The 23,751-nt window shown below is 38.4% G+C and overlaps 1 protein-coding gene across 1 annotated transcript; it reads left to right on the top strand.

Annotated features, from left to right (window-relative positions):
- Positions 1-605: 605 nt before the first annotated feature.
- Positions 606-21,274, top strand: LOC133338798 (GATA zinc finger domain-containing protein 8-like). The gene is made up of 3 exons (XM_061546903.1): positions 606-704; positions 4,710-5,766; positions 21,183-21,274. Exons 1-3 carry the CDS (start codon positions 606-608, stop codon positions 21,272-21,274), a joined length of 1,248 nt encoding a protein of 415 aa, XP_061402887.1.
- Positions 21,275-23,751: the final 2,477 nt, after the last annotated feature.

Below are 23,751 nucleotides of genomic sequence, written 5' to 3'. Positions count from 1 at the left end.
CAGTTAGACTGCAAAAACGATGCATTTTCAAGGCGCGGAACTATGGACAGGACTCCCCCACCCAGGCACGTCAGGAAAGATCTTCATGATCTAGAGAGAGAGGTCCAAAGGTACAAGCGTGAACCTCTAGATCAAGAAGCCTACCAAGCTGGTCTGAATGATATTCACACGGATGCAGTCGCTCAGGCAGTATAGCAATATCGAGTGAATACCATAATTGGAGACCACCCCCATCCATCGCAGCTGCCAAGGCAAAAACGAGTAGTCTTAGCTCAACTAAGATCAGGATGGTGCAACCGCCTCAATTCATATTGGGCAAGAATTGACGGCTCGATACCTAACACATGTCCGGCATGAGGACTAGGACCACACGACACGTTGCACCTCTTCAATTGCCCAGCTAAGCCTACTGACCTATCGCTGAATTCGCTTTGGACGCAACCCGCTGAAGTTGCAGCATTCCTGAATTTGGAGGTAGAAGATGCAGAACCAGACGATGCATGACAAAACGACATGTATTCTGTTGCTACAACAACAACACCTACATCTAAGTCAAATCTGTGGATACTGCCTTACATGAGGTGGTCGGGTATATTGAGAAGAATATGGAAAATTCCGGTTTCACATTGACTGCGTTCCTCGATATTGAAGAAGCCTTTAATAATGTGAAGCTGGAATCAATTAATCTGCTCTCGAATGTACAGGTGTCACCTCTTCACTAACATAATGGATTGATAGAACTCTGGAAAATAGAATTATCAAGTCATATATTGCGGAGAGTTTTGTGAGGAAGTCTGTCAGCAGAAAAATACCCCAGGGGGTAGGGTGTACTCTCTCCTCTACTGTGTCTTCTGGTGATACTAGTGAAATTCGATAGCCTATTCCGATGATGTAGTCCTATTAGTTAGTGGGGAATTTCTGCCGACTACCTCCGATATAATGCAGGGTGTCTTATTAACCTTGTCTAACTGGGCCCAGGCTAATGATCTTGGTGAGAACCCACGAAGACAAAAATGACACTCTTCACTTAGAAACTTAAGATCCCAAACTTCCGTCTGTCATATTCAACCATGGGGTAACCATAAACCTCTCCTTAGAAGCAAAATACCTCCACCACAAGCTAACGCGAAACAGATATTGTGAGGAGCGTACTAAGAAGGGTCTAAAAGCATTCTGCTTTTGCAAAAACTCCATAAGAGTTGGGGATCAAAATTTGAAAAAGGTTGTAGCCTATGCCGATGATGTCTAATTAGTCTGCTATGCCTAGTTATCTGTCGTCTATCTAGGTGCCTTATTAACTCTGTCTACCTGAGCCCAGGTTAATGATCTTAGTGTGAACCCCACAAAGTCAAAAATGGTACTCCTCACTAAGAAACGTACGATCCCAAACTTTCGCCTGCCATATTTGGTTGGGGTAACCACAAACATAAAAATTCGATAAAGGATGTAGCCTATGCCGATTATGTAGTCCTATTAGTTAGTGGGAAATTTCTGCAGACAACATCCTATATAATGCAGGGTGCTTTATTAATTCTGTCTAACTGGGCCCAGGCTAATGATGGTACTCTTCACTAAGAAACGTAAGATCCCAAACATTCGCCTCCCATCTTTGAGTGGGGTAACCATAAACCTCTTCATAGAAGCAGAATCTCTCAACCACAAGCCAACGTAAAAAATGATGCGTACTAACAAGGGTCTAATATCGATGAACTCTTGCAAAATTTCCATAGGTAAGAGTTGGGGGCTAAAATCCAAGATCGTACACTGGTCGTATATAACGGTTGCCCTCCCCAGCGAACCCTGCTGGCCAAAATGAGTAGCTTACAGCGATCAGTGTTGCTCCCTATAACTGGAGGCACCCTGAAGCATGCCGCAAGATGCCTTGAATGTAATCTAAAAACCGTTGGATATTTCAATTCAATTCCAGGCCTGGGGATCGTCGCACTTTGGCCTCAACATTATTTCAAATTATGCCATTTTAGGTAGGAATACTCACATTAACTATTTTCTCCCATAACGACATCGGAGTAATTATTCCTAACAGAAAATCCTAGTAAAATGGCTCCTTACCTCTGGCTGATCTATCGATATATACAGACGGGTCGAAGATGGAGAAAGGCACTGGTGCAGGTTATTAAAGAAATCTTAGAAATCACTAAAACGTCAGACATAGTCAATTATTTACTGCTGGCAATAGTCCGGCGGCCCTTATGGAAATTAAATCGCGTACTATTCGAAAGATCTACTGCGAGAAAGCCGGCAGCAGATGGTCAGCGGAACCTGGATCCATGTTTCCGAAGACTATCGGGCCTGAATTCTCACGTCGTAGAACTACGTCGTGCTGTCTAATAGGAAGAGGGAAAGATCCAAATTACTCTAGGACTCATAACAGGCCTCTGTAGGATTAGGTCACTTACTTCTGAAGGGGACATAAATGAAGTGGGTCATAGCTGTTTATTTGAGGATGAGGAAGAGCTAGGCAAATTTTCATATAAAGCGAGAAATCAAAATTACTGTAAGATTCATAACAGGCCCATTGCAGGATTAGATCACTTACTTCCAAATGATACATCAATGAAGTAGATTATTGCTGTTTATTTGAAAATGAAGAAGAGCTAGGCAAATTTTCTTGCTTTTGCCCCACTCGGAAATACTGTGAAGAATATTGAACCATGTCGAGTTGATCGACATTCCCATTATGAGCTATCGATATATATTTTTTGAAATGGTTCTAATTTTTGGTGTTTTGAAGTTTTAAGTTTAAGTTTTAAGTTGTGGTGTTTTGAAGTTTAAGCTTTAAAATCGTGATCGACATATTCCCATCATGAGCTATCGATATATTTTGTTTTTGAAATGGTTCTAATTTGTGGTGTTTTGAAGTTTTAAGTCGAAAGAAAAATGGTCTTGAGTTGACAATTGAGAAGCAGCCAATGACTATCGCTGATAGACCTATCGGCTTCAGCCTTTTGCAATTAGATCTACTCTTTTATCTTGCGGAAACATCGCTGGAGAGAGTTTCGGTTTTAGCTGTGAGGGTTCATGTAAAGCTTTAACCCTTGGTTCGACTTTCGTCTATCTATTGGTGGTCTTCCCAATTTCATTCTCCTCCCCTACCGGCGCTAAGGTGACCGAAGATTGAATTGTCCGCAACAATTCCGGCTTATTTGCAGCAGGCTGCTGCTCCTCGGTCGATCTCATCCTCTTCACTGCCAAAGGCTGTGAGGAGGTTTTGATTTCCATAGGATCAGCTACCGCTGAAATATCTGTAGTTGCTGCATGAATGCTTCCTGCCTTCTTACTCGTACTTGGAATAGGTACTGATTCCGCGCTGTGGTTATCTTTAATCGCCACCTTGGTTGAGAACTCGACATCGCTAACCACTGTACGCAAGGTGTGAATTCTCTCCACTAGGAGTTCCCTTATGACTTTTTTTGGATAATCTCTTTCATACTTTCTCACTATCTTCTCGGTTATAGAGTTAGGGTTGCACTTCGAAACGCCTTATTGTCCAGTGCTTCTTTGTTTTCGATTTTTTTCGTTTAGGGAGTCGACAGCAGGGTTTCCAATATAGATTTGGAGCTTCCTGCCCTGCAGTATCAAGGTAGGTTAATCGTTATCACGTTAGAGGGGGACCCTTTAATAACCGTGGTATCAAAATAGTTCTCCTCATTTATCATGAAGGCGTCGACCCACATATCTGCAGGAATGCTTTCCTGGCTCAGATGGAAAGATCAATCAATGGTATCGTTAATCTGTCGTTAAGCACAAAAAAGAAGTCGTTCCCGCGCACAGCATTAAGGCGTCCGTGCCCGAGTCAAATGTTGGAATGTTTGCTCTTGTGATGAGGGTGTCAAGCAACCACACCTGTCTCAGTCGAAGGGTTTTTTAATTTTATCCGGGCACCCTCAATTAGGCTGAGGATCGACTCACTCTGTTTCGTTAAACTGTCATAAACTTTGTAAACACAGAATAGATGCCGTCCCGCCCATAGTTTTTATATTCTGGCCTGTGGTTGAGTCCATACAAGAGTCCGTGTCCGTCCAGTGAAATGTTTGCTGTTTGTGAAGATGTGCACCGAGGGTACCAAGGCAACCTAAGGCAACCTATCCTATACAACTATTTTGTCAGGGTATTATAGCTTGGTGTGACCCCAAGAGTTTGTAACGCCGCGAAATATTGGTCCTAGGCCCGATCGTCTCGACTCGACAAGCTGAGTCGATCTAGACATGTGTATCCGTTCGTACATTATTTATTATAATTTGTAAACACGATACAGGCCACAGTTATGGACCAATAGCCATTTTGCATGTAGTACTGGTTCTAACCAAAGAAGAATTCTATTATTGTTGTTGGTAATGATCGGATAACATTTACGGTATCAAATGGACCAACATCTTTATTTTTGGACCAACAACTTTATATTACCCATGTGCGGAAAATAAGTCCATAGGTACATCAAAAGTGGGTACAATTTAGTTTTTTTTCCGATGTGGGTCGGAGAAAACAATCCAGGCTTTTCTATTTTTTTTTTTCGAAATAAAGGATTCTATTGACAGGTTCGTTTTCGGTTTTCCATCACAGATTTGACTGTGTTTCTGTCTATACCAAACTATGAACTACATAACTATAACTTTTTTTTATAAAATATTGAATATAATCCACATATCTTTATTAACCAATTTCTCCCTTCCAATCTCTTTATTTCCCAGACTTCTCGGAGTTTAAGCACAGACAGCAACCGTTTCGGTAGCCTAACATCAGCCTCGTCATCATCATCTACGACAAATGGTGGCGGCGATGACAAGGGTCCTTTTGTTTTGCAAACATTAAAACGTTTAGAAAAATCCCAATCAATTCTGGTCATACGCAATTCATCATCAACGGCATTGTCGTCGACATCGGCCGGAACAGCATCTTCTTCTTCGAATATATCATCAGGTGCCAATTCTACCTCATCCTTAGCAAATATTGCAAAATCATCCTCGGCTTCGTCTTCATCGTTGGCCAATTCATTGACAGTGGAACATAAGCTAAGCTTATCCTCATCATCTTTGTCCTCCATGCAACAGAAACAGCAGCACCAACAACACCAATCCCAAATTCTGACAACGTCCGGAGCAGGAGGTAATGTTGTCAACACAAAACCAAATACTATCACCTTTACACGTCACAAAAAATCTCAAAGCAAAGCAAATAATGGAACAAATAACAATACTGCTAATAACAACAACAATGGTGGTGGTCATCATAATTCATCCTCAGCGCTGAATAGTAGTGGTGGTGGTGGGGCAACAACAATAACCACCACCAAATTGGGTGATATTTTAGCCTCCGCCAAGGGACAGCCAAGGCATATTTTGACAGCTACGGCCAGTACCAATACTGGGGGTAATGGTAAGGCAACAAATGTTGCTGCTGCTGGAGGTAATGGCGGTACAACCACCACCTATTTGCGTTTAACAAATGCCAATGGCAACAATAATAACAGCAACAATAACAACAATGGTAATAGTAATATTGCAACTATTGCTGCCAATATTGTCCATAAAAATCATCATAATTCTTCACGTGTAAATCTCAATGGTGCGAATGTCGAAACAATACCTACAGCAGCTGCTGTAGCTGGAGCAGGACAAGGCTCCACACAGAAACAACAACAACAACATTTAAATTTGGCCGATGTCCAGCTAAAACATGAAAGGACTTCAACAACATCTGCTGCTGCCAGTAGTAGCACAACGGGCTCACAGAAGACCCCAGGGAGCGGTAAGTTTCGAAAAATGTTTCTATTTTCTTATTGTTGTTTTTTTGAATTTTAAAAATTTAGAAAGCATAGAAATAAAAGGAAATTGACAAAGGTCATAAATTTTAAATAGAAAAAAAACAAAGCTCAAGGTAGGTATTGTTGTTGCGTTTTCAAATTTAAATTTGCGCCTAAAAATATGCTACAAAATGTCGTATTGAAAATTAAAAATGTAAACAACTCCTAAAAATATGCTATAAAACTTTGGATTTTAAAATAAAATGTGGTTAACAATAATTTCTCGAAATCTATACTAATAAAAGAGTAAAGTGATTGACTGACTGACTGATTTAACGATTCATCAACGCCCAGACAAAACGGCTGAAGCTAGAATCTTGAAATTTTGGGTGAGGGTCACTCTTGGTTCAAATGTGACAGATAAGGCTGGGTTTTTGGAAATTCGTACTAGAACGGTACGAAAAGTACTAAAACGTACTAAATGTGATGCCATTTGTATTTGGCGAACCGGTGGAGCTAGAACTCTGAAATTTGGTTTTGGTTTACGAAAAGTACTATATGGTACTATATTTGGTACAAATTTAATTTAGAGGTACAAATCGAGCTGGAATCCTGAAAATTGATATTAACATTACCGTTGGAGTATAGGATTGGGGTATGTACGTAGTTTTGGAAATTTGTTACTTATGAGTACGAAAAGTACTAAATCGTACTATAATTGGTACAATTTGGATTTGGGTGAACCGATAGAGCGGGAACAATAAAATTTGGAGTAAGGACCACTGTAGGGATGTAGGATTAGGGTCAGGATTCAGTTTAAGAAAATAATACTTATGGGTACTAAATGGTACTAAATTTGGTACAATTTGAATTTTAGGTGAACCAATAGAGCTAGAATTATGAAATTTGGAGTCAGGATCACTGTTGAGGTGTAAGATTGAAATATGTAGGAAGTTTTAGAAATTTGTACTAATGTGTACTAAATTTGGTACAATTTAAATTGTGGGTGAAGCGATAAAGTTTGAATCCTGAATTTTGATTCAGGATCACTGTGGAGGTGTAGGATTGGAGTATGTAGGTAGATTTGGAAATTGGTACTAATGTGTACTAAATTTGGTACAATTTGAATTGTGGGTGAACCGATAGAGTTGGAATCCTGAATTTTTAATTTAGGATCACCTTGGAGGTGTAGAATTAGGGTATGTAGGAAGTTTTGGAAATTGGTACTACTATGTACTAAATTTAGTACAATTTGAATTGTGGGTGAACCGATAGAGGTGGAATCCTGAAACTTGGTTTTAGGATCAGTGTGGGGGTATGATTGGGGTGTGTAGAATGTTTTAGAAATTCTTACTACTGTGTACTAAATTTTGTACAATTTAAATTGTGGGTGAACAGATAGAGTTGGAATCCTGAAACATGGATTTAGTATCACTCTGGGGGTGACGGTTTGGGTTAAGTAGGCAGTTTTGGAAATTCGTACTACTGTGTACTAAATTTGGCACAATTTAAACTATGGGTGAAGCGATAGAGTTGGAATCCTGAATCTTGGATTTAGTATCACTGTAGGGGTGTAGGTTTGGGGTAAGAAGGCGGTTTTGGAAATTCGATCTATTGTGTACTAAATTTGGTACAATTTGAATTGTGGGTGAACCTATAGAGTTGGAATCCTAAAACTTGTATTTAGGATCATTGTAGGGATGTAGGATTGAGGTAGGTAGGAAGTTTTGGAAAGTGGTACTACTGTGTACTAACTTTGGTGCAATTTGAATTGTAGGTCAACGAATAAAGTTGGAATCCTGAAACTTGGATTTAGGATGACTGTGGGGGTGTAAGAAGTTTTGAACATTGGTACTACTATGTACTAAATTTGGTACAATTTGAATTGTGGGTGAACCAATAGAGTTGGAATCCTGAAACTTGAATTTAGGATGACTGTGCGGGTGTAGGATTGAGGTATGTAGGAAGTTTTGGACATTGGTACAACTATGTACTAAATTTGCTACAATTTACTAATGTGATACAAATTGATAGGCAGTCGGGCAACCATTCCTATGTGAAAGGTTAATGTAGTCGAATTTCCATAAGTCAAAGTGCAGGATGTAATTTATAATTATTTCCATAACTCGAAGGCCCTATACGTTAGTTTTGGTGGTTCGTGTTGTGTAAGTTCGACTGTATTTTGATTTTTTTCTTCTTGGACAATAAAAAAAATCAAACAAATTATCAGTGAGCCAATATTTTCACACCCCCAGGGACTGGTTGTGACTGAAGATATAAATAAATATATTAGAGAGAAGACCATAACGAACAACATGCATCCATCGGCTATGCATATTGAATGTTTCGAAGCTGGACACTTACTTCCCCAAATTCCTTATTCCTTTCCCCTTCTCATTGGCTGAACTTCGGCCTCCTTCAAAACCAACCAACGATACTTCCTTGAACACTTGAATGGTGGTTAGTTCCTTTCTTATGTTAGCTCCCATGAGTTTGAATATGTGATGAATTGCTCTGACTGCCAGTCAGCTTGCCTACAACACACTTATAAGTCAAGTGTAAATAGAAACAGTTGTAGGATGTGCATACTCAACGGATTTTTTTTCTTGTATATGCCAGGGGCCATGGAAGCAAACAAACAAACAAACACTTCGCTCACTCATGATGTAAAAGAAAATCGTCGGCTAATTCAATTCCAAAGCTGAACAAGTGTTTCTTTTTTGGTTGTTCATGTTGTTGTTGTTGTTGTTTTTTGTTTTTCATTTATATACACAGACATACTCACACTCAGATGTGAAAAAAGAGTGTAGCAAATTAGCTCAAGGATATTGGACGTACAGTAAAGGACTTACAAATAAAGGAGGATGTTAAGAATAAAGTAAAAAAAAAACATATGGATACTTGGTGAAGGGATATTCAGAGCTCTACACTCAATGAATGAACTTCTTGGCCTATTCTATTCGGAATTGAGGCTACAATGGAGGTTTCATAACACTGTGCAATACAAAAAATATTTATCGGGAAATTATGATAGAGGGGCTAAAAATAGGATGTCGGCATTTTGAAAGTTTACGTTCCCATAGAACATGATGTGCTGTTTGATACATAGATACCTTAAGTTCAGTATCGCTTTCAATCATCGCGGCTCCAGTTGTGAGAATCGAAGCAGATTTTTGTATCTTTGTCCATTTTGCCGGATGTCAACATAGTACAAGATGGGTCTCACAACAGTGCTATACAGCCAATGTACAATCGATGGGGAGCTTTTCCCTATATAAAGTGTCTCACTCTCTCCTCAGCATTCCTTTTCCATCGTAGTTGACAATCTATTGAGGAGAATGGATGATAGGTTATTGAGCCTGTCGTGTTTGGTGCGGAGTGATTTGGTTTTTTCGCCTTGAGATTGTAAGTGACTCTTTCCACACATCCGGTACACACGATGGAGTCAGACACACCCTATAGATGTCCTCCACTACCGATGTTATATCGCCCGGTCCAGATGATTTATACGTTTTACCTCATTTTTGTCAACCACTTTCCCTATGAGACTCGAAGTCGCATCTGTTTGGTTGAAGTTCCCGTATTTAGCTCTACTGAGGAAAAACCCGGTGGACTATAGCCACAAGACGGACAGACATTATCCACTATGCCAGAGGCGGTTACACCACACAGATCTCTGCTTTGTTGCTGCAACTGAAACATAAAAAGGAGAATCAATTACTTGTTGCCCGGTTCTTACTAATCTGTGTTCAATTCCAGAAGGGTTCAACCTGTATGGGTTGCGTACATAGAGAATTCAGAAACAAGTCAGTAGGCTTAGCTGGACAGTTGAATAGGTGCAACGCGTCGTTTGGTTCTAGTCTACATGTTGGGATTATGACCACAATTCGGTTTGCCCAATCCTGATCTTAGCTGTGCTAAGACTACTCGTGTCTGTCTAGACTGCTGCTTCTTCTCTGAAGCTATGGATGATATATGGTCTCCGAGTACAGCATTCATATGGTATTGTTCTACTGCCTGGGTGACTGAATATGTATGAATGCTATCTAGGTCTGTCTGATAAGCCTATTGATCACGACAGAGAGAGAGAGAGAGAGATCTTAATAGGGTTGTTTCCGACAATAACACCGAAGCAGGTATGGCAACGACAACATTTGATTGTGTCTATGGTCGGGTATGATCTTCGTCTCTTCATTAGCATTGGCCGTTGATATCATGAGGAGCCACTCTGTTGCAGTTCTGGCAGGTCTGTTTGCCCAATCCTGATCTTAGCTGTGCTAAGACTACTCGTGTCTGTCTAGACTGCTGCTTCTCCTCTGAAGCTATGGATGATATATGGTCTCCGAGTACAGCATTCATATGGTATTGTTCTACTGCCTGGGTGACTGAATCTGTATGAATGCTATCCAGGCCTGTCTGATAAGCCTGTTCATCACGTTTGTATCTTTGGCTCTCTCTCTACATAATAAAGATCGAGAGAGATCTTAATAGGGATGTTTCCGACAATAACACCCAAGCAGGTATGGCAACGACAACATTTGATTGTGTCTATGGTCGGGTATGATCTTCGTCTCTTGAGGAGCCACTCTGTTGCAGTTCTCAGGGTGGCATTCTGGCAGGTCTGTTTTCGAAATACAAATACTTTGGTTAGTCGCGGTAGCTGCTGCTTTTCTGTTGCTATTGATAGCGGGTGTTCTCCGAGGATTATATTTACCCTGTATTCTCGAATTGATTACTCAACTGCAACATTATGAATACGATTCAATCCTACCTGATAGACCGGTTGATCTAAAGGTTGTCTTTTGTACCTCCAGACTTCCCTCTAAATCATGAAGATCTTTCCTTCATAACGTGGTGGTTCAGATGGATTTTGCATTGCATTAACGTTGACGATCCACACTGTAACCGCACAGACCGGCATATCGCTGTATGGTTTGTATACAATGTTTCTTTAGTAGCTTCTCAAGAACTGGCGGCTAGTGACTTGATGGCCTTGTTCCAGCTCCAGACCTAATCTCAAAAATAGCTGTGCCATGCATGGACGATAGATGCAAGCTATCGAATGTGACCCCTATAACCTTGGGATATTTCGATATTTTTCGTATGGAAAAGATCTGCTAAGTATGTGCGGTATTTATTTAACCTATGGCAGATGTTAAATTCCAGAAAGGTTCCAGTTCTGGAACTTCCTGTTCCGCTCTACGGATCTTTAACATAATTTTTCTGAATTTCTCTTACGACTGGCGTCCACACATATAATTCACGACCTAACATTTCAAACTTGGCTGCAGTGCACTTCTTGACGTGACTGAAGCATCAAATGCCTTGGATAGATCAATCGTAACCAACATTGTCTTATCACACGGTCTTTTTTGGTTAAGCCCTTTCGTTATGTGTGTGGAAATGGCGTGCTTCCCGAGTTCTTGTTTATGATCCGCAAGTGTAGTAATGGCTCAAGAGTCTTATCTATTGCCGAAAATAGTGAGATCGGTCTGCAATATACACGGATAGGCAGGACAACTCTGCATATTTTCTAGGCTTGGCTTAGGCACTCTACTCCTGGCTCATGTAGCTATTTTAACATCTTAATTGAGATTTTATCAGGACCAAGAGCCTTGGATGTTTTTGCACTTCTGATGTCAATTGCAACATCCTCCAACGTAAATTATTGTGGTTCCTCATCGATCGGAAAGTACTGTATATGACGCTATATTTTTTCATCTCCCTGTCGCTCTCGAATTGATGTATGAATTGCCGGTTAAAACAACACGCGCACCTCTTCGAATCTGTCGCCTCAAAGGCGTTAAACGAGAACGCGATGCCCGATCTTTTTTCCTTTCTTATATCAAGAGCGACTTAACCTTTGCATACAACGTACTCGATCTGGTACCGATGTTACAACACTTCAGATGTTCTAGCCACTTTTTCCGCTTTTGTTCGCCGACTAGTCTATTGAGGGTCAGTAGGGTTCATGCCCATCCGCTGTTTTGAAGATGGATCACAATTGGACGTTTTTCTGTTGTGGGGACCTTAGTCTGTAGTTGATGGCCACTACGGATTTTCTTCGATTCCCAAAACTTTGTTGAGACCTTGGATCGAGATGTAAAATTGGTGATGAATTGGATTTCCATTGAAAAAGTTGGTGGAGACCTCTGATTTCCATGGAAAATGTGGTGAAGGCCCCCGGTTTCGTGGAAAATGTGGTGGAGACCTCTGTTTTCCATGGAAAATGGGTGGAGAACTCTGTTCCTCTGTTGTGGGGACCTTAGTCTGTATCAGTTTGAAAAAGGCTTATCATACAAGGTGTCTACATTTTTATGGTGTCTACCGGTCCACCCTTTCAGGTACCACTCCCACAAAGTGTCGAAGTTTTACTAATAAATTTTACTAACCTTAGAATAATTTCAATTCTCGATACTGTATCTATCTACACAAATTGTTTTATTTCGCATCAGACTGACCTTCCGCTAACCATCTAAGGCCAAAAACAACACAACCGAAACCGTGTCGAAATCATCTCATTAGGATGAATATCTTCAATTGAGGGCTTATTATCGAATTCTACCTCCTTCCTACCCCCTGCTCTGCTAACCACCGAACCAAATAACAAGGGAGGTGAAAAAACACACAAAAACTTTTCCACTTTTCTCTTCATTATTTCGTTAAAGAAGTTCAACTAAATAAGAAGAAGAATAACAGCAACAAAAACAACACCTCCCTGCTTATTAAGTTTGCCACCGATTGACTGGGTCCGGCTGGGTGGATTATTAGTTGTATCTGAACAAACAATGGGGCGGGTAACAAAATTAAGGCTGTCTATTTGTTGTTCCTCATATTAAATAGGTGGCGATAGAATCAATAATTGAGTGGCTAGCGTGGAAAACCTTAAGGAGGAGATGGGAGAACACAGAAAGGAGACTAAGGAAAACTTGGACGAAACCACTGTTTTTCCTTGAGATTTTGGGGAAGACCTGGGTGTTAAATGCAAACCTGGGTGAGACCTAGGAATTCCATGGAAATTTAGAGGTCACTACGGGTTTTCTTCCATTTCCAAAACTTTGTGGAGACCTTGGATCTGGATGTAAAAGTGGTGATGAATTGGATTTCCATTGATAAAGTTGGAGGAAAACTTGGATTTACATTGGACAAGTGGGTGGATAAGTTGATGTAGACCTTGGAGTTCCCTTGAAAAAATTGGTGTAGACCCGGGTTTCCATGGGAAATGGGGTGGAGACCACGAAAATCGTGGTGGAAAAGTTGGTGGAGACCCCGGTTTTCCATGGAAAAGTTGGTGGAGACCCCGGTTTCCATGGAAAAGTTTGTGGAGACCCCGGTTTTCCATGGAAAAGTTGGTGGAGACCCCGGTTTTCCATGAAAAAATTAATGGAGACCCCGGTTTTACGTGGAAAAGTTGTTAGAGACACCGGTTTTCCAAGGAAATGTTGGTGGAGACCCCGGTTTTCCATGGAAAAGTTGGTGGAGACCCCGGTTTTCCATGGAAAAGTTGGTGGAGACCCCGGTTTTCCATGGAAAAGTTAATGGAGACCACGGTTTTCCATGGAAAAAGTGGTGGAGACCACGGTTTTCCATGGAAAAAGTGGTGGAGACCACGGTTTTCCATGGAAAAAGTGGTGGAGACCACGGTTTTCCATGGAAAAAGTGGTGGAGACCACGGTTTTCCATGGAAAAAGTGGTGGAGACCACGGTTTTCCATGGAAAAAGTGGTGGAGACCACGGTTTTCCATGGAAAAAGTGGTGGAGACCACGGTTTTCCATGGAAAAAGTGGTGGAGACCACGGTTTTCCATGGAAAAAGTGGTGGAGACCACGGTTTTCCATGGAAAAAGTGGTGGAGACCACGGTTTTCCATGGAAAAAGTGGTGGAGACCACGGTTTTCCATGGAAAAAGTGGTGGAGACCACGGTTTTCCATGGAAAAAGTGGTGGAGACCACGGTTTTCCATGGAAAAAGTGGTGGAGACCACGGTTTTCCATGGAAAAAGTGGTGGAGACCACGGTTTTCCATGGAAAAAGTGTTGGAGACCAAGGTTTTCCAGGGAAAAAGTGGTGGAGACCACGGTTTTCCATGGAAAACCGTGGTCTCCACCACTTTTTTTTCCATGGTTTTCCATGGAAAATGGTTTTCCATGGAAAATGTGGTGGAGACATCTGTTTTCAATGGAAAAGTTTGTGGATTTTAAAGAAAACCTTCGATTTTAATGCAGAACTTCGTAGAAAAATTGGTGGAGTTCCATGGAAGACTTATGGGTAACCTGGAATTTTGATAAAAAAGTTGTTGGAGGCCATGGATTTAAATGCAGAACTCGGTGGAGACCTTAGATTTCTATATAGTACATGGCGGAGACTTTGCAGAGAACTTGGGGGAAACTTTGGATGTCCATGGAAAATTTTTTGGAGAACTAGAATTTTCATGTACAATGTGGTGGAATCTTTGGATTAGGGGGAGACCATAGATTTCCATGTAGAGCTTCTTGGAAACCTTGAATATCCGTAGAAAGGAGACCTTATGTTTCCAATTGTAAATATTTTTTCCATACTCATCCTGTCCATCGTCATGTAAACCTTCACGGATATGCTGGTTATCTTCTCCTGGCCAAATCAAATTAAACTACCCAATTTGTTACAAATTCTTTTGAAACTTTTTCCGACAAAGAAGACATCGGGAGAAGACACCACCACCATCATGCCATAGAAGAAGTAAAAGACCTTAGAAAACAACTAAGAAAATCATGTAAAAATTAAGCATTGTGATTTCTAATTAACTGAACTGAAGTTTTTTCTCTCTCCAAGTGGTACCAGTTGCCACCAAGCGAAACAACTGACAAACGGTAGAACGAAGATATGGGTTTCCGCTTCTGTTTTTTTGTTTCAGTTTCTTCCTGCTAACCTCTAGCAGTTGGTGGTCCGTGTTCTGTTTTTGTTATGAATAGGTCTTCCTTATTTTTTATTGGAGTTCAACACCAACACAAAGAAGATGTAACAACTCATATTAGATGTGGTTGTTGGTTATCGAACCGCTGGTATATGTGTACGTGTGTCTAAATGTGTTTCGGTATTGTTTGAAAATTTTCGTTTGAAACAAAAAGAAATTAAAAATTTGTTGTTTAACATTGTTAAGGCTCTTCTTCTTCCCGTTTCTGTTGCTGTTGTTGTTTTTTCGCTCATCTTTTTTTCTTTTCGTTTTTGATTCGAAGGTAAAAAGTTTTTCCTTGCCTTGGAAAGTGATTCCCATTTTTTGGGGATTTCTTTTTTCGTTTTTGGTTAGTTGATTGTTTTTTCCGTTGCCGGTATCATCCTCATGGTCATAAGTTTCATTCTTTCGCTGTGGTTTTACAAGGGACCTTACAGGTTCTCTACATCGACATGGTGTTGAACTTGTGTGAGTGTGTGTGAGTGTGCATGGGTGTTCTGTTGTAAACACCAATGTCTATTTGGGCGTCATGTAAGCCATTATGCACTTTACCAGCTAATAAAATAAATTAAAACAAAATCCAAATGGCAAAAAGAAATACAAATTTGGATATTTTGATTTATTTTTTTCTTCAATGTAAAAATAGAGGGAATAATATTTTGAAGCCATAAAAGTGATGAAACTTTGTGACGGCGAACAGTGGCGAAGCATTTTAAATTTGATGTGTGTTGTTGGCTGAGACCTTGGATGTCAATCGATGGCGAAGCCCTGGATTTACATGGAAATGTTGGTGGAGACCACGGTTTTCCATGGAAAATGTGGTGGAGACCCCGGTTTTCCATGGAAAATGTGGTGGAGACCCCGGTTTTCCATGAAAAAGTTAGTGGAGACCACGGTTTTCCATGGATAAGTTGTTGGAGATCCCGGTTTTCCATGGAAAAATTGCTGGAGACCCTGGTTTCCCATAGAAAAGTTGATGAAGACCACGGTTTTCCATGGTGGAGAACACTGTTTTGTATGGAAAATGTGGTGGAGACCCCGGATTGTTAGGTAAATGTTGGTGTAGACTCCCGTTTTCCATGGAAAAAGTGGTGGAGACAACGGTTTTCCATGGAAAAAGTGGAGGAGCCCCACGGTTTTCCAGTGAAAATGAGGTGGAGACCCCGGTTTTCCATCGAAAAGTTGGTGGAGACCCCGGTTTTCCATGGAAAAGTTGGTGGGGACCCCGGTTTTCCATGGAAAAGTAGGTGGAGACCCCGGTTTTCCATGGAAAAGTTGGTGGAGACCCCGGTTTTCCATGGAAATGTTGGTGGAGACCCCGGTTTTCCATGGAAAAGTTGGTGGAGACCCCGGTTTTCCATGGAAAAGTTGGTGGAGACCCCGGTTTTCCATGGAAAAGTCGGTGGAGACCCCGGTTTACCATGGAAAAGTTGGTGGAGACCCCGGTTTTCCATAGAAAAGTTGGTAAAGACCCCGATTTTCCATGGAAAAGTTGGTGGAGACTCCCGGTTTTCCATGGAAAATGTGGTGGAGAAACCGGTTTTCCATGGAAATGTGGTGGAGACCCCGGTTTTCCATGGAAAATGTGGTGGAGACCCTGGTTTTCCATGGAAAAGATGGTGGAGACCCCGGTTTTCCATGGAAAAGTTGGTGGAGACCCCGGTTTTCCATGGAAAAGTTGGTGGAGTCCCCGGTTTTCCATGGAAAAGTTGGTGGAGACCCCGGTTTTCCATGGAAAAGTTGGTGGAGACCCCGGTTTTCCATGGAAAAGTTGGTGGAGACCCCGGTTTTCCATGGAAAATGTGGTGGAGACTCCCGGTTTTCCATGGAAAATGTGGTGGAGACCCCGGTTTTCCATGGAAAAGATGGTGGAGACACCGGTTTCCATGGAAAAGTTGGTGGAGACCCCGGTTTTCCATGGAAAAGTTGGTGGAGACCCCGGTTTTCCATGGAAAAGTTGGTGGAGACCCCGGTTTTCCATGCAAAAGTTGGTGGAGACTCCCGGTTTTCCATGGAAAATGTGGTGGAGACCCCGGTTTTCCATGGAAAAGATGGTGGAGACTCCCGTTATCCATGGAAAAGTTGGTGGAGACCCCGATTTTTCAAGGAAAATGTAGTGGAGACTCCCGTTTTCCATGCAAAAGTTGGTGGAGACACCGATTTTCAAGGAATATGTAGTGGAGACTCCCGTTTTCCATGCAAAAGTTGGTGGAGACCACGCTTTTCCATGGAAAAGTTCATGGAGACCACGGCTTTCCAAGGAAAATATGGTGGAGTCATTTCGACTATACAACCAACATCCCATTCTTGAATTATTTCATACCACTGTATATTTTCACCTATTCCCCTTCAAAAAAAAGTGATAAAATTTAAATACATTTGGCCATGTAAAAAATCTTTTTGGTTATAACACAACCGGCTACTCCTTTTTCTAACTCTTTATCATCATCGTCTCATCAACATCATAATCATCATCGCCACCACCACCATCAAATAAAGACGAGTTAAGGCAGCTGGAATGTATTGTCGGCTTAAACGATGATGGCCCTAGGAAATCCTGGTGATGATAGCTAAGACCAAGATGAGGTGGGGGAGAAGAAGGCCATTCAATTTGTTTTTCTACAAATAAAGTTAACATATGAAACGGATACGAATGGAAATGAATTCATTGGCAAATTAGTTGAATGCTCCGGTTTTAGGTTTGGGTCTCAGAGTAGTTGGGTTACTTTTTGCTGTTGTTTGGTTTATTGTTGTGTTTTTTTTCTTTTTATATTCGTGTGATGATTTATTTAAAATAATAAAACAATTTTCATGTTTGAAGGTTATTTTGGCTGCTATGTTGTTGTTGTTTGTTAGTTCATTTTATTGTGGTAAAAAAAAAAACAGACCAAAGTCAAAGAAATGATAACAGACAGCAAGCAACTACAATTCGGAGATAGATGTTAGTTAGGACGGGTTAAGGTGAGGTGACTGGCTGGCTGTTTGAGGCAAGGGGTTCGAATGTGTTTCATGGTAATTCTCATAGATGATGTCTATTGCCGAGTTATTTATTTTGGGTGTTCTTTTTGATTATTCAAAAAAAATAACTTTTAAAAGTTTTATCAATACAAAGTTTAAAGGTAATAAAAATGCAAGGTTTCACAATAAAAGCTAAAGCTCAGAACTAAATTAGAAAAACTATTAAACATTATAATAACTTTTTATGGCTCTAAAAGAAATCAATGCAAGGAAAAAATGTAAGCAGTCTTACTTCTAATCTCAGTACTAAAAATTATTTAATTTTTATTATTTTATATTTTTACTAAATATATAATTTTTTATATCTGAGTGGTGTGAGTTATTCGTTAGACCATTGCATTTTTTATTATCTTGTCTTTTTCATCTTGACTGGGTTTTTTGTTCGGAGGTTTGTTTTTTGGCGAACACCAGCAGAGACAATTGAAATATCAGCAACATTTTCAAGATTCATTCAAAGATAAGTTGTAGTCCTTTTTTATTCCAATAGCCTTTTTGCTTCCTTGCTTTGGAATCCAACAAAAAAAGTGAACAAGATTTGTAACATAAGGCGTTAGATTTGTAGTCACAGTCACACTTGTATCTCTATTAGGAAATTCTATGATTTTTTTTCTACCACTATCACCCTCAATTGAGCAATAATTGACAATTTGGGACACTGGAAAAAAACAAATTTAGAAAAATTTCCTCAGGAACTGAGGAAGGCTTTTTTTTATAGAAAAAAATTCCTCAGGAACTTAGGAAGGTTTTTTTCTATAAAAAAATTCATCAGGAAGTGAGGATGTTTTTTTCTATAGAAAAACATTTGCTCAGGAACTGAGGCTGTTTCTTCTATAGAAACAAATTGGCTCAAGAACTGAGGACAGTTTTTTACTATGGAAAAAATTTGCACAGGAACTGAGGACAGTTTTTTTTCCTATAGGAAACAAATTGCTCGGGCACTGAGGACAGTTTTTTTCTATTGAAAACATGCTCACTAACGGAGGACAGTTGTTCTATAGAAACAATTTTGCTCAACAACTTAGGACACTTTTTTCTCAAAAAAAAAAAAAAAAAAAAAAAAAAAATCCTCAGGAACTGAGGAAGGTTTTTACAACAGAAACACTTCAGAAACTATAGAAGGTTTTTTTTTATGGAACAAATTTTCAGGAACTAAGGAAGGGATTTTCTATAGAAAAAAGTCGTTCAGGAACTGAAGAAGTAAGTACCTTTTTCTATTGAAACATACTTGCTCAAGAAAAATATGAGGACAGTTTTTTTTTTCTAAAAAAAAAAAATCCTCTGGAACTGAGAAAGGATTTTTCCTACAGTAAAAAATTTCCTCAGAAACTAAAGAAGACTTTTTTCTATAGAAAATATTTCCTCTGGAAATGAGGAAGTCTTGATTTTATAGAAAAAAATTCCTCAGGAAATGAGGAAGGCTATTTTTCCTCAGTTTCTGAGCAAACTTTTTTCTATAGAAAAAAGATCCTGAGCAAATTTTTTTCTATTGGAAAAAGCCTTGCTTAGTTCCATAGCAATTTTTTTCTATAGAAAAAAGTCTTCCTTTTCTATAGAAAAAAGTCTTCCTTTTCTATAGAAAAAACTATCCTCAGTAGCGGAGCAAATTTTTTCTGTGGAAAAAACTATCCTCAGTTGCTGAGCAAATTTTTTTCTATAGAAAAAAACTATCCTCAGTAGCTGAGCAAATTTTTTTTTCTATAGAAAAAACTTTCCTCAGTAGCTGAGCAAATTTTTTTCTATAGAAAAAACTTTCCTCAGTAGCTGAGCACATTTTTTTCTATAGAAAAAACTTTCCTCAGTAGCTGAGCAAATTTTTTTCTATAGAAAAAAACTATCCTCAGTAGCTGAGCAAATTTTTTTTCTATAGAAAAAACTTTCCTCAGTAGCTGAGCAAATTTTTTTCTATAGAAAAAACTTTCCTCAGTAGCTGAGCACATTTTTTTCTATAGAAAAAACTTTCCTCAGTAGCTGAGCAAATTTTTTTCTATAGAAAAAACTTTCCTCAGTAGCTGAGCAAATTTTTTTCTATAGAAAAAACTTTCCTCAGTAGCTGAGCAAATTTTTTTCTATCGAAAAAACTTTCCTCAGTAGCTGAGCAAATTTTTTTCTATAGAAAAAACTTTCCTCAGTAGCTGAGCAAATTTTTTTCTATAGAAAAAACTTTCCTCAGTAGCTGAGCAAATTTTTTTCTATAGAAAAAACTTTCCTCAGTAGCTGAGCAAATTTTTTTCTATAGAAAAAACTTTCCTCAGTAGCTGAGCAAATTTTTTTCTATAGAAAAAACTTTCCTCAGTAGCTGAGCAAATTTTTTTCTATAGAAAAAACTTTCCTCAGTAGCCGAGCAAATTTTTTTCTATAGAAAAAACTTTCCTCAGTAGCTGAGCAAATTTTTTTCTATAGAAAAAACTTTCCTCAGTAGCTGAGCAAATTTTTTTCTATAGAAAAAACTTTCCTCAGTAGCTGAGCAAATTTTTTTCTATAGAAAAAACTTTCCTCAGTAGCTGAGCAAATTTTTTTCTATAGAAAAAACTTTCCTCAGTAGCTGAGCAAATTTTTTTCTATAGAAAAAAACTATCCTCAGTAGCTGAGCAAATGTTTTTCTATAGAAAAAAACTATCCTCAGTAGCTGAGCAAATTTTTTTCTATAGAAAAAACTATCCTCAGTAGCTGAGGAACTGTTTTTCAATAGAAAAAAACTATCTTCAGTAGCTGAGCAAATGTTTTTCTATAGAAAAAACTATCCTCAGTAGCTGAGCAAATTTTTTTATAGAAAAAATCCTTCCTCAGTTCCTGAGCAAATTTTTTTCTATAGAAAAAACGATCCTAAGTAGCTGAGCAAATGTTTTTCAATAGAAAAAAAACTATCCTCAGTAGCTGAGGAACTGTTTTTCAATAGAAAAAAAACTATCCTCAGTAGCTGGCAAATGTTTTTCTATACAAAAAACTATCCTCAGTAGCTGAGCAAATTTTTTTCTATAGAAAAAACTATCCCCAGTAGCTGAGCAAATTTTTTTTCTATAGAAAAAACTATCCTCAGTAGCTGAGCAAATTTTTTTCCATAGAAAAAACTATCCTCAGTAGCTGAGCAAAATTTTTTTATAGAAAAAAAAACTATCCTCAATAGCTGAGCAAATATTTTTTCTTCCTCAGTTCCTGAGCAAAAAATTTTTTTCTGTGCAGTTTTTTCCTTATCACAATCTTTCAATGGTCTTGGGAATTTCATGCCATGTCTTGTCGAATTGCTTTTATTTCCGTTCACGTCTAAGACGATGAAACTAAAAATAGCAACAACAGCAGCAGCACTAGTCGGGGCTGTGTTTGGAGGATTTTTTTTTTTGTTTCTTCGGCGTCAGCAAAAAATCATTTCACGATTGTCGAATTATCACAGCGCGACACTTTTGGATTTCGATGAAGGAAGAGAGATATGTGGAGTAGTTTTTTCCTTAACTTTTTTTGTTTTACGCCTTCGCCAGGAGCCATCGAAATATATATGAACGATTGTCTTAAGGGTCATGTTCGTCACAAAACAGGTGGTGGTGGTGATGGCGACGTCGGAAGAGAGTAATCATTCGCACAAGTGTTCTTGTATTGGGATTTCCTTGAATTGTTGTATTTTTTTTGTTTCGTAAAAATTCAATACCACCACAAGTGGCTTTTTATATAAGAATCAATGAATTGTCGGAAGTAGAGGAAATAAGTGATGTTGAAATTGAACACTTATTAAAAAAAAAGATTCGATGATAGGATATGCGGATTTGTTAATCTTTGGAATTATCTATTTAAATGATTTAATTTTTTTAGGAAGTAGTTCTATAGGTTCATGACCAATTTTCTATTAGAAATGTGGAGAACAAAAATTGCTCAGGAACTGATAATAGTTTTTTTATATAGAAAAAAAAATTGCTCAGCTACTGAGGATAGTTTTTTCTATGGAAAAAAATTGCTCAGCTACTGAGGATAGGTTTTTCTATAGAAAAAAATTTGCTCAGCTACTGAGGATAGTTTTTTTTCAATAGAGAAAAATTTACTCTGCTACTGAGGATAGTTTGTTCTATAGAAAAAAATTTGCTCTGCTACTGAGGATAGTTTTTTCTATAGAAAAAAATTTGCTCAGCTACTGAGGATAGTTTTTTCTATAGAAAAAAATTTGCTCAGCTACTGAGGATAGTTTTTTCTATAGAAAAAAATTTGCTCAGCTACTGAGGATAGTTTTTTCTATAGGAAAAAAATTTGCTCAGCTACTGAGGATAGTTTTTTCTATAGGAAAAAAATTTGCTCAGCTACTGAGGATAGTTTTTCTATAGAAAAAAATTTGCTCAGCTACTGAGGATAGTTGTTTTTTATAGAAAAAAATTTGCTCAGCTACTGAGGATAGTTTTTTTTGTAGAAAAAATTGCTCAGCTTCTGAGGGTAGTTTTTTTCTACATTTGCTACAGAGAAAATGTTCAGATTACTACCAATTTGCCTGTATGTATAGAAATATATTTCATTCCATAAAATAATTATTGAAAAATTATTCTAACCTAATTCAAGGCAATACATTTTAGCACTTATTTAACCCATTATTTGAACATACATTGTAATATCCAATGGCAGTTAATAGTTTACATTGTCATTATAATTTAACTAAACTAAAATACTACCATAAAGCTACAACAATATAATAACAAAAATTTACAATATTTTTTTTTTATAAATTTATGGTGATTAGATTTTTATCTAAATACTGATGCCGATAGTAATCACATTTTACTCTACTCAATTCGAAACACTCTCTCTCACACACACAATGACACCGAAATTAATTTGTTACGCTTTATACAATTTGCCTTGGCCAACAACAACAACTCTCTATCTCTATTAACTTTATTGAATATGAAATTAATTGAAATTCCTAAAAATTCGAGATGGCATTTATAGACAGGCAGTGGAGAATGTGTGTTCAGGTCAAAAATACCATCAACGATTCCATTATCCTCATCACTACCAACATTGTTGTCATTATCCTGTCGTCAATGTTGTCCATGTGGAGCTATTACAATGACATAATGTTATTGTTGTAATGAGCTGTGGGTAATCAAGAGGGATAGGGAGTGAGACGGAGTTCATAGGAAGGATTAGTTATCATCAAGGGTCAGAATATTTACAATTTTTAAAAATTTTAATCAAAGAGGGGCAATTTTGTTCTAAGAAATCGTTTCAGCACAAGTTTTTTTTTATGGAAAAAAATTTGCTCAGGCATTGAGGAAAACTTTTTTCTATAGAAAACAATTTTGCTAAGGAACAGAGGATTGTTTTTTTCCATAAAAAAATGCCCAGCTATTGAGGATATTTTTTTTTCTATAGAAAAAAAATTTGCTCAGCTACAGAGAACAAAATTTTTCTATGGAAAAAAATTTGCTCAGCCACTGAGGATAGTTTTTCTATAAAAAAAAAAATTGCTAAGGAACTGAGGGAGGCTTTCTTCTATAGAAAAATTTTTTCTATAGAAAAAAGCCTTCCTCAGGAACGGAGGAAGGCTTTTTTCTATACAAAAAATTTTGCTCAGGAACTGAGGAAGGCTTTTTTCCACAGAAAAAATTTGCTCAGGAACTGAGGAAGGCCTTTTACTATAAACAAATTTTCTCAGGAACTGGGGATAGTTTTTTCTAGAAAAAAATTTGCTCTGGTATTGAGGATAGTTTTATCTATAAAAAATTGCTCAGCCGCTGAGGATAGTTTTTCTATTAAAAAAATTGCTCAGGTATTGAGGATAGTTTTTTCTATAAAAAAATTGCTCAGCCGCTGAGGAAATTTTTTCTATAAAAAAATTGCTCAGCCGCTAAGGATAGTTTTTTCTATAGAAAAAAATTTGCTCAACTTCTGAGGATAGTTTTTTCTATAGCAAAAAATTTCCTCAGCCGCAGAGGATAGTTTTTTTCTATAGAAAAAAAATTTGCTCTGCTGCTGAGGATTATTTTTTCTATAGAAACAAATTTGCTCTGCTGCTGAGGATAGTTGTTTCTATAAAAAAATTCCTCCAGAACTGAGTATAGTTTTTTC

Source organism: Musca vetustissima, unplaced genomic scaffold (genome assembly GCF_032173495.1).
Source record: "Musca vetustissima isolate MV318-11 ecotype Yass unplaced genomic scaffold, APGP_CSIRO_Mvet_v1 utg1718, whole genome shotgun sequence".
NCBI lineage: Eukaryota > Metazoa > Arthropoda > Insecta > Diptera > Muscidae > Musca > Musca vetustissima.
This window is presented reverse-complemented; position numbering and strand designations above follow the sequence as displayed.